The sequence below is a fragment of the Piliocolobus tephrosceles genome, chromosome 14, assembly GCF_002776525.5.
Source record: "Piliocolobus tephrosceles isolate RC106 chromosome 14, ASM277652v3, whole genome shotgun sequence".
In the NCBI taxonomy this organism is placed as follows: domain Eukaryota; kingdom Metazoa; phylum Chordata; class Mammalia; order Primates; family Cercopithecidae; genus Piliocolobus; species Piliocolobus tephrosceles.
In genome coordinates, this window is record NC_045447.1 from 15,819,744 (window position 1) to 15,831,296 (window position 11,553).

At 43.5% G+C, this 11,553-nt stretch overlaps 1 protein-coding gene across 1 annotated transcript; it reads right to left on the reverse strand.

The window, feature by feature from the left end:
• Positions 1 to 207: 207 nt before the first annotated feature.
• Positions 208 to 1,480, reverse strand: LOC111545976 (olfactory receptor 5C1). Its single transcript, XM_023217233.2, has one exon. The coding sequence runs from the start codon at positions 1,287 to 1,289 to the stop codon at positions 264 to 266; it is 1,026 nt and encodes a 341-aa protein (XP_023073001.1). The 5' UTR covers positions 1,290 to 1,480; the 3' UTR covers positions 208 to 263.
• Between the last annotated feature and the right edge of the window lie 10,073 nt (positions 1,481 to 11,553).

Sequence of the window (11,553 nt, forward strand, 5' to 3'; positions counted from 1 at the left end):
TTGAATGTTGAAGAACCTGAGGCAGTGCAACAGCAACATTAACCTGGTCTAGGGTCTGGCTCTAGGTCTAGCCCCAGATGAACCCCAAGTCTTTTTCTCCCTGCTATAAGCTTTCATTTCCCCCTTTACTGTCCCTTAAACAATGACATGAGACATCCAAGCCAGAGGAGCATCCCATCTTTACCGACAGTGACAGGGGCCAGAAAGAGGCCCCGACCTCCTCATCCCCTCATAGTCAGACCTACCCAGCCTCCCTGGCCCAATCACTGGGGCCCCTGCCCTGGACGGCGGAATTGGCTCCAGGTCTGCCTGAGGGCTTCCTTGACCTCCTTGTTGCGGAGGCTGTAGATGAGCGGGTTGAGAGCCGGGATGACCAGGGTGTAGAACACAGAGGCCATCTTGTCAGTGTCTAGGGCATAGCTGGAGCTGGGATGCAGATACATGAAAATGAGTGTCCCGTACATCATGGCCACGGCTGTGAGGTGCAAGCAGCAAGTGGAGGCTGCTCGCCGACGGCCCTCGACCCAGCGCATGCGGATCATAGCCCCAGCAATGAAGCCATAAGACACTGTGATAGCTAACACCGTGGCTGTCTGGATGAAGCCACAGATGGCGAAGAGAAGGAGTTCATTGAGACTAGTGTCACTGCAGGAGATGGCCAGCAGTGGAGGGATATCACAGAAGAAGCTATTGATCTCCCAGGAGCGGCAGAAGGTCAGGCGGAAGGTGAGGGTTGTGTGAACAAAGGCACTCACTGCCCCACCCAGGCCTGATGCCCCCAGCAAGGCCAGGCATAGACGCTGTGACATAGCTGTTGTATAGTGAAGTGGGTTTCTGATGGCCACATAATGGTCATAGGCCATGGCTGCCAGCAAGCAACACTCGGTGTCAGCCAGACCTGCAAAGACAAACATCTGGAGGGCACAGGCTGTATAAGGGATAGTGGCTCGGGGCAGCAGCAGGTCCACTAGCATCTTGGGGCTGATGGCGGAGGAATAGCAGGCATCCAGCAGGCAGAGGTTGGCCAGGAAGAAGTACATAGGTGTGTGGAGCCGGGCATCCACACGGATTAGCAGCACCATGCCCATGTTTCCCAGCAGGCTCACCAAGTAGACAGGCAGGCAGGTCAGGAAGAGGGCCACACGCACATCCCAGTGATTCGTGATGCCCAGGAGGATGAATTCAGCAGGGGCAACTGCAGCCCGGGTGAGGTTCTCTGAGTTCATCCTACTGGACAGAGACTGAGAAGAGGCAAAGCAGGAGGGAGATAAGAGAAAGGTCAAGGCCATGGCCAGGGAGAAGAAAGCCTCCTGTACTGCGAGTTCGGTAGGCTTGGGTTTCAGTCCACCTGTGCAACAAAATTGCTATGTGACCTTGGGCAAGCCACGTCACCTCTCAAAACCTGTTTCTAACCCTTAGAAGTCATTGCAGCAGCCTTTTTTTGTTTTTGAGACAGTTTCACTCTTGTTACATAGGCTGGAGTGCACAGGCACAATCTCAGCTCACTACAACCTCCACCTTCTGGGTTCAAGTGATTCTCCTGCCTCAGCCTCCTGAGTAGCTGGGATTACAGGCATGCGCCACCATGACTGGCTAATTTTGTATTTTTAGTAGAGACGGAGTTTCTCCATGTTGGTCAGGCTGGTCTCGAACTCCCAACTTCAGGTGATCCTCCCACCTTGGCCTCCCAAAGTGCTGGGATTACAGGCGTGAGCCACTGTGCCCCGCCCATTTTTTTTTTTTTTTTTTTTTTTGAGATGGAGTCTTGTTTTGTCACCCAGGTTGGAGTGCAGTGGCTCAATCTTGGCTCATTGCAACCTCCGCCTCCTGGGTTCAAGTGATTTTCCTACCTACCTCAGCCTCCCGGGTAGCTGGGACTACAGGCGCCTGCCACCATGCTGGCTAATTTTTGTATTTTTAAAGTAGAAACAGGGTTTCACCATGTTGGTGGCCAGGCTGGTCTTCAACTCCTGATCTCAAGTGATCTGCCCCCCCTGGCTTCCCAAAGTGTTGGGATTACAGGGGGAAGCCCCACCTGGCCTTCTTCTTCTTCTTCTTCTTTTTTTTTTAAAGAGACACAAGGTCTCACTATGTTGTCCAGGCTGAACTAGAGTTCCTGAGCTTAAGTGATCCTCCTCCCACCTCAGCCTCCCAAGCAGCTGGGATTATAGGCATGCTCCACCACACCCACAGGAGTCTTGTCCCTCTTATTCACTTTTGTGTCTACAGCACTGAGAGCATTGCCTAGCACACAGCTGGTGCTCAGAAAGGATTTGATAAATGAATGAATGGGATGATATTTCATGTCCAGCCAATGATTGAAAACTTTGTGACTGTATATGCATTCTCCTCTCCAGTTTTCCAGGTAAGAAAAGAGACAGTGGAATGAGCAGAAATAATCTTCAGATCCAAGGGGCACCTGGCCATGGGGTTTGAGGTTTGCTAGGAGGGACATCTTTCCTTTGGAGTAAGATGGGAGAAAGGAGTAGCCTGGTGTCTTGGGAAAACAGTGGGGAGTAGAAAGAACAGAGAATGTGAATATATTCCTGAGCTGAATTCTTGGCCTCTCTGAGCCTCAATGTTCTCATCAGTATAATGGGGGAAAGCTGCAAGGATTCGATGAGATAATGCATGTAAAGCTTCTCACACAGGGCCTAGCACACACAGGCATTTAACAAAGGCCCTATGAATGGAAATGAATTGAGCTGAATGCTTTGGCTCCAGACTGGAAGGAAACAACTTTATGGCCATCAAAAGTAGTATAATTCCCAGAAAATGCAATGTTGCTTCACATTCCTGTGCCTTGCATTTGTTCTCTTGGCCTGGAACTCATTTCCTCCTTTTGTGTTTGATAAAAAGTATCTCCAATGTGAAGCCTTCCCTGATCTGTCCCTTAAAACTAAACATTTTTCTTGTCTGTGCCCTGCTGCACTGGAGCATACAGTAGTTCCCCCTTATCTATGGGGAATACGTTCCAACACCCCCTGTGGATGTGTGAAATCACAGATAGTACTGAACCTTATATATGTGATTTTTTCCCCCTATACATTCATATCCATGGTAAAGTTTAATTTATAAATTAGGCATAGTAAGGTATAAAACAATAATAATAATATAGAACAATTATAACAGTGTACTAAAATACAAGTTATGTGAAGGTGGTCTCTCTTTCTCTCTGTCCCTCAAAATATCTTACTTTTTGTTATATATATACACACACACACACACATATATATACTTATATATACATACACGCACATACATATACATATACATATATATATTTTGAGATGGAGTCTCACTCTGTCACTCAGGCTGGAGTGTAGTGGAATGATCTCGGCTCACTGCAACCTCCACCTCCCAGGTCCAAGTGATTCTCCTGCCTCAGCCTCCTGAGTGGCTGGGACTACAGGTGTGTGCTACCATGCCCAGCTAATTTTTTTGTATTTTTAGTAGAGATGGGGTTTCACCGTGTTGGCCAGGTTGGTCTCGAACTCCTGACCTCAGGTGATTCGCCTGTCTCGGCCTCCCAAAGTGCTGGGATTACAAGCGTGAGCCATTGCACCCAGCCTGTTTTTAATATTTTCGGGTCACAGTTGACTGCAGGTAACTGAAACTGCAGAAAGCAAAACTGTGGGTAAAGGGGAACAACTGCTGTACATCTCTCATGCTGCTTCGCCACTCTATTGCAAATATCTTTTACATGTCTGTCTCCTGTGAACTCTGAGCTCCTTGATTCAATATTCATTCAACAAAGTTTTATTGAGTATTATTACTATGTGTTAAGAATGCCCCATAATTCATTTTTGTATTTCCAGGGTGGGGTACATAGAGCTCAAAAAGTGTTAGTTGAGTCCATAACACAGTGATCAAGAGTATAGACATTAGCAGCATGAACACTGGCTTTTGAGCCCTAGTTCCACAACTTCCTGGTGTGTAACTTCAGGCAAGTCACTTCATCTCTCTTAACTTTGGTTTTCTCCTTGCAAAGTAGGAATCATAATATCTCCATTGAAGGGTTCTAAGAGGCAGTAGGTGTGCAGGAAGGGGCCTGGAGCTGAATAAATGCTCCTTCCCCTCCTTTTAAGAGAAGTTTAGATGTTTGGGACTTACCTGTGCCCAGTGAGGATGGTGAAAATCTCCTACAAAGCACAATTTGGATGAAAAATTTTGACAATATCACGTTGGTGAGGTTGTGCTTGTAGAAATGTAAATTGGGACATTTCCGACCACTGTGCACTCCCCAGTGTCTTAAGCTACTCAGTTAGCTATAAGAGAATGCCAATAGACTGGGTGGCTTAAACAACAGATATTTATTTATCATGGTCCTGGTGACTGGAAAGTCTGTGGTTAGCATGTCAGCATGGTTGGGTTCTAGTAAGAGCCCTCCTTCTGGCTTGTGGATGGCCACCTTCCTACTGTATTGTCACAAGGTGGGGACAGAGAGGCACAGAAAGCTCTCTGGTTTCTTTTAAGGGTACTAATCCCATTATCATAGATGTCACCATAATGACTTAATTAGGTGTAGACCTAGTTACCTCCCAAAGGCTCCTCCAAATACCATCATATTGGGGGTTAGAATTTCAACATGAATTTTTTGGGGATGTAAACATTCAGTTCATAGCACCTGGTAATTCCACTACTTGGTGTTTACTTTTGAAAACCCTCTCATGTATACAGAAGGAGACAAGGGAGCATGCATTCCTGGACAATTTGTAATGGCTAAATGTTAGTGAAACCTAAATGTTTATCAATAGGCTCATGGGAGTTAAACAGGAATGAGGTCAACCTCTATATAACAATGTAGAGAAATCTCAAGAACATATTGACATCAAAACATAATTTTCAGAAAAATATACAGATCAATGAAAAAACATAATATATGTTTTTTTTTGTAATGTATGTGTATGTAAGACATACTGCTGGCTGCTCCAAACGGAGATGGGGCTCCAGCTAAAAGACTTGAGGGCATTTCAGAGGATTTCATGGCCTTTGCGCTCCACCATATCAGAGCTGATCCTTCTTATCTTTTAAGATTCAGCTTAAGGGTCATCTTTATCTGAGCACCTGACTGCCCAACCTCTCATGCTGGAACTCCACTCACCAGTCTCTCTGCATCATATCATTATTCCATTGTTGTATAATTACCTACATGTTTATCTCCTGTCACCTGATCAAGCATCTTAAGGTCTGGGACGGTGCCTAATTCACCCCTCTGTCCATAGGCATACAGGATTTTAGGTATCTTTCCCCTTCTCCTTGGTGTGTCACTGGTGGAGATCAGACCGCCTCCAGGGGTACAGAAATAGGGAGTTCCAGCGCTACTCAACTACATGTTCTCCAAGAATGACGTCTACTACCTGGCTGAAGTTCTGCACACAGAATCCAGTTGGTGGCCAACCCTTTTGTATTTCAGTCTGTCCACATGGAAAGCAAACGCAACTCACCTTTACCAAGTGAGGAGCAGAGCTGCTTTGAGTGCCTCTCCATTTCTCCATCTCTAAAATAGGGACAATGAGACTTCAGGACTTTTAAGGTTCTTTGAACGTTTTGGGTACAAGTACCCACAAACTTCAGTTAAATAGGTATTGTGGAGTGTGTGTGTTTGTGCACACAAAACATAGAATTAATTCTCCATTAATGTCTCTGTCTCTCGCCTTACTACCCAGAGGAACAATACTGACGTTCTAGACTTGCGTACTCAGTGTGGGAGTTGCTAATAAAAGAGGAGGACTCAGGTTTTCATAAGGAGCAACTTCTGCGTTTGCTCTTAGATGCTACTCAATGCTAGAAAGGAACTAGAAAACTTCGGGTTCCTGCACTTTTAGGTTCCTGGTTGCCTCTAGTTGACTCTCCTGTCTTTTTGAATCCTTCCAACATTCCAACTTCTGTCTGACTCCACATTTATCTTTCAGTCCTTGGTATTAAACTTTTGAAGTCTGTCTATGTATCTATTTATGTATGCATGCATGTATGTATTTATCAATCTATCAATCACTTAACTATCAATCCATTTTTAATTATATACTCAACAAGCATTTATTAACTACCTATTATGGGACAAAGACTCTATGATCACAAAGGATACAGGTGTCACTATAACACATCTGTCACTGCTCTCATGGAACTTTCAGGCTGGTGGGAAGAGAGAGCTCTTAATTAAATAACCACGCACTTATATTTACGAACTAACATATATATCATCTGAAGGATGTGGGGAAAAGAGAGGTCAGCCTGTTGCTGTGTTATTATAGGTAGAAGTAAGTTTAAGAGACTCCATTTGGCTCTGTATTTGAGATGCTGTTAATCTGTGACTCTACCCCCAATCTTGTCCTTGCTAGAAAACATCACTGTGCTAATTAAGGTTGAAAGGATTTTGGGCTGTAAGGAATGTGCTTTGTTAGGCAAATGTTTAAAGCCTGCTTGTGGTTGAAGGTCAGTACCATTCTCTTAAATCTCAGTAAAAGAAAAACATCTGTCTCCTGCCCGTCCCTGGGAAAATGGAACATCTCCGTGTATCTGTATGTCTTACTGCTGATTTACTCCCTTATCTTTTTAGCAATAAATACTGAGGGAACTCAGAGACCGGTGCCAGTGTGGGTCCTCTGTAAGCACAGCACTGGTCCCCTGGGCCCCGCTTTTCTTTCTCTGTACTTTGTCTCTGTGTCTTTATTTCTTTTCTCAAGTCTCTCGTTCCACCTAGCGAGATGCACCCACAGGTGTGGAGGGGCAGGCCACCCCTTCATCTGGCGCCCAACGTGGGGCTTTTCTCTAAGGTGAAGGTATGCTGGAGCATGGTCATTGAGGACAAGTCGACGAGAGACTCCCGAGTACGTCTACAGTCAGCCTGGTGGTAAGCTTGTGCGCTTGGAAGAACCCAGGGTAACAATGGGGCAAACTAAAAGTAAATATGCCTCTTATCGCAGCTTTATAAAAATTCTCTTAAAAAGAGGGGGAGTTAGCCGGGCGCGGTGGCTCAAGCCTGTAATCCCAGCACTTTGGGAGGCTGAGACGGGCGGATCACGAGGTCAGGAGATCGAGACCATCCTGGCTAACATGGTGAAACCCCGTCTCTACTAAAAATACAAAAAAAAAAACTAGCCGGGCGAGGTGGCGGGCGCCTGTAGTCCCAGCTACTCCGGAGGCTGAGGCAGGAGAATGGCGTAAACCCGGGAGGTGGAGCGGAGCTTGCAGTGAGCTGAGATCCGGCCACTGCACTCCAGCCCGGGCGACAGAGCAAGACTCCGTCTCAAAAAAAAAAAAAAAAAAAAAAGAGGGGGAGTTAAAGTGTCTACCAAAAATCTAAGTACGCTCTTTCAAACAATAGAACAGTTTTGTCCATGGTTTCCAGAACAGGGAACTTTAGATCTAAAAGATTGGGAAAAAATTGGCAAAGAATTAAAACAAGCAAGTAGGGAAGGTAAAATCATCCCACTTACAGTATGGAATGATTGGGTCATTGTTAAAGTAGCTTTAGAACCGTTGCAAACAGAAGAAGATAACATTTCAATTTCTGATGTCCCTAAAAGCTGTGCAGTAGATTGTGAAAAAGAGGCAGGGAGAGAATCCCGGAAAGGAAAAGAAAGTTCACACTGTAAATGTGTAGCAGAGCCGGTAATGGCTCGGTCATTGCAAAATGTTGACAATAATCAATTACAGGAGGTAATATATCCTGAAACGTTAAAATTAGAGGAAAAAGATCCAGAATTAGCAGAGCCATCAGAGTCTAAACCACGATGGCCAACTCCCCTTACAACAGCTCAGATGCCTGTAACCTTAGAACCTCAAATGCAGATTAAACAGGTACAAACTCCAAAAAAAGATCAAATAGAGAAAGATAGAGTCTCTGTCATGGCAATGCCAATCCAAATACAGTGTCCACAATATCAGCAGGTAGAAAGTAAGATCCAGCAGCCAGTAGCCTATCAATACTGGCCGCCAGCTGAACTGCAGTATCGGCAGCCCCCAGAAAATCTGTGTGGACAGCCAGGAACATTTCCAGTGCCACAGGGCAGGGCGCCATATCCTCAGCTGCCCACCATGAGACTTAATCCTACGGCACTGCCCAGTACACAGGGTAGTGCAATACATAAAATTATTGATGAGGCAAGAAAACAGGGAGATATTGAGGCGTGGCAATTCCCAGTAATATTAGAAGCAAGACCACCTGGAGAAGGGGCCCAAGAGGGAGAGCCTCCCATAGCTGAAGCCAGATATCAGTCCTTTTCTATAAAAATGTTGAAAGAAATGAAAGAAGGAGTAAAACAGTATGGACCCAACTCTCCTTACATGAGAACATTATTAGATTCCATTGCTCATGGACATAGACTCATTCCTTATGATTGGGAGATTCTGGCAAAATCCTCACTTTCACCCTCTCAATTTTAACAATTTAAGACTTGGTGGATTGATGGGGCACAAGTGCAGGTCTGAAGAAATAGGACTGCCAATCCTCCAATTAACATAGATACAGATCAACTATTAGGAATAGGTCAAAATTGGAGCACTGTTGACCAACAAGCAATAATGCCAAATGAGGCCATTGAACAAATCAGGGCTATCTGCCTTAGGGCCTGGGAGAAAATCCAAGACCCAGGAACCGCCTGCCCTTCCTTTAATACAGTAAGACAAGGCTGTAAAGAGCCCTACCCTGATTTTATAGCAAGACTTCAAGATGCTGCTCAAAAGTCAATTACTGATGAGAATGCCCGTAAAGTCATAGTGGAGTTGATGGCATATGAAAACGCCAATCCAGATTGTCAATCAGCCATTAAGCCATTAAAAGGAAGGGTTCCCGCAGGATCAGATGTAATCTCAGAGTACGTTAAAGCCTGCGATGGAATTGGAGGAGCTATGCATAAAGCTATGCTTATGGCTCAGGCAATCACAGGAGTTGCTTTAGGAGGACAAGTGAAAACATTTGGGGGAAAATGTTATAATTGTGGTCAAATTGGTCATCTAAAAAAGAATTGCCTAGTCACAAATAAACAAAATGTAACTACTCAAGTTACTACAACAACAGATAAAGGGCCACCTGGCCTATGTCCAAGATGTAAAAAGGGAAAACATTGGGGTAATCAATGTCGTTCTAAATATGATAAAAATGGGCAACTGCTGTTGGGAAACGAGAGGAGGGGCCACCCTCAGGCCCCGCAACAAACTGGGACATTCAAAATTCAACCCTTTGTTCCTCAGGGTTTTCAGGAACAACAACCCCCACTGTTGCAAGTGTCTCAGGAAATAAGCCAGTTATCACAATACAGCAATTATCCCCCGCCACAAGTGGCAGTGCAGCAGTAGATCTATGTACTTTACAAGCAGTCTCTCTGCTTCCAGGGGAGCCTCCACAAAAAATCCCAACGGGGTATACGGCCCATTGCCTGAGGGGACTGTAGGACTAATCTTAGGAAGATCAAATTTAAATCTAAAAGGAGTTCAAATTCATACTGGTGTGGTTGATTCAGACTATGAAGGTGAAATTCAATTGGTTATTAGTTCCTCAATTCCTTGGAGTGCCAGTCCAGGAGACAGGATCGCTCAATTATTACTCCTACCTTATATTAAAATTGGAAACAGTGAAATAAAAAGAACAGGAGGGTTCAGAAGCACTGATCTGGCAGGAAAGGCTGCATATTGGGCAAGTCTGGTCTCTGAGAGCAGACCTGTGTGTAAGGCCATTATTCAAGAAAAACAGTTTGAAGGGTTGGTAGACACAGGAGCAGATATCTCTGTCACTGCTTTAAATCAGTGGCCAAAAAATTGGCCTAAACAAAAGGCTGTTACAAGACTTGGCATAGGCACGACTTTGGAAGTGTATAAAAGTACAATGATTTTACATTGTTTAGCTCCTGATAATCAAGAAAGTACTGTTCAGCCAATGATTACTTCAATTCCTGTTAATCTATGGGGTCGAGATTTGTTACAACAATGGGGTATAGAAATCATTATGCCTGCTCCATTGTACAGCCCCATGAGTCAAAAAATCATGACTAAAATGGGATATATACCAGAAAAGGGATTAGGAAAAAATGAAAATGGCATTAAAGTCCCAATTGAGACTAAGAAAAATCAAAAAAAAAAAAAAAAAAAGGAATAGGATATCCTTTTTAGGGGTGGCCACTGTAGAGCCTCCTAAACCCATTCCATTAACTTGGAAAACAGAAAAACCGGTATGGGTAAATCAGTGGCTGCTACCAAAGCAAAAACTGGAGGCTTTACACTTATTAGCAAAGGAACAATTAGAAAAGGGACACATTGAGCCTTCATTCTCACCCTGGAATTCTCCTATATTTGTAATTCAGAAAAAATCAGGCAAATGGCGTATGTTAATGGACTTAAGAGCTGTAAACGCTGTAATTCAACCCATGGGGCCTCTCCAACCTGGATTTCCCTCTCCAGCCATGATCCCAAAAGACTGGCTTTTAATTATAATTGATCTAAAGGATTGCTTTTTTACCATTCCTCTGGCAGAGCAAGATTGTAAAAAATTTGCCTTTACTATACCAGCCATAAATAATAAAGAACCAGCCACCAGGTTTCAGTGGAAAGTTTTACCACAGGGAATGCTTAATAGTCCAACTATTTGTCAAACTTTCATAGGTCAAGTCCTTCAACCAGTTAGAGACAGATTTTCAGATTGTTATATCATTCACTATATTGATGATATTTTATGTGCTGCAGAAACAAGAGACAAATTAATTGACTGTTACACATTTCTACAAGCAGAGGTTGCCAATGCAGGACTAACAATAGCATTTGATAAGATCCAAACCTCTGCTCCTTTTCATTATTTAGGGATGCAAATAGAAAATAGAAAAATTAAGCCACAAAAAATAGAAATAAGAAAAGATACATTAAAAACATTAAATGACTTTCAAAAATTGTTAGGCGATATTAATTGGATTCGGCCAACTCTAGGGATTCCTACTTATGCCATGTCAAATTTGTTCTCAATCCTAAGAGGAGATCCAGATTTAAATAGTAGGAGAATATTAACCCCAGAGGCAACAAAAGAAATTAAATTAGTAGAAGAAAAAATTCAGTCAGTGCAAATAAATAGAATAGATTCTTTGGCCCCACTCCAACTTTTGATTTTTGCCACTGCACATTCTCCAACAGGCATCATTGTTCAAAATACTGATCTTGTGGAGTGGTCATTCCTTCCACACAGTACAATTAAAACTTTTACATTGTACTTGAATCAAATAGCTACATTAATTGGTCAAACAAGATTATGAATAATAAAATTGTGTGATAATGACCCAGACAAAATAGTTGTTCCTTTAACCAAGGAACAAGTTAAACAAGCCTTTATCCATTCTGGTGCATAGCAAATTGGCCTTGCTGATTTTGTGGGAATTATTGATAATCATTACCCAAAAACAAAAATCTTCCAGTTTTTAAAATTGACTACTTGGATTTTACCTAAAATTACCAGACATAAACCTTTAGAAAATGCTCTGACAGTATTTACTGATGGTTCCAGCAATGGAAAAGCAGCTTACACAGGGCCAAAAGAGCGAGTAATCAAAACTCAATATCAATCAGCTCAAA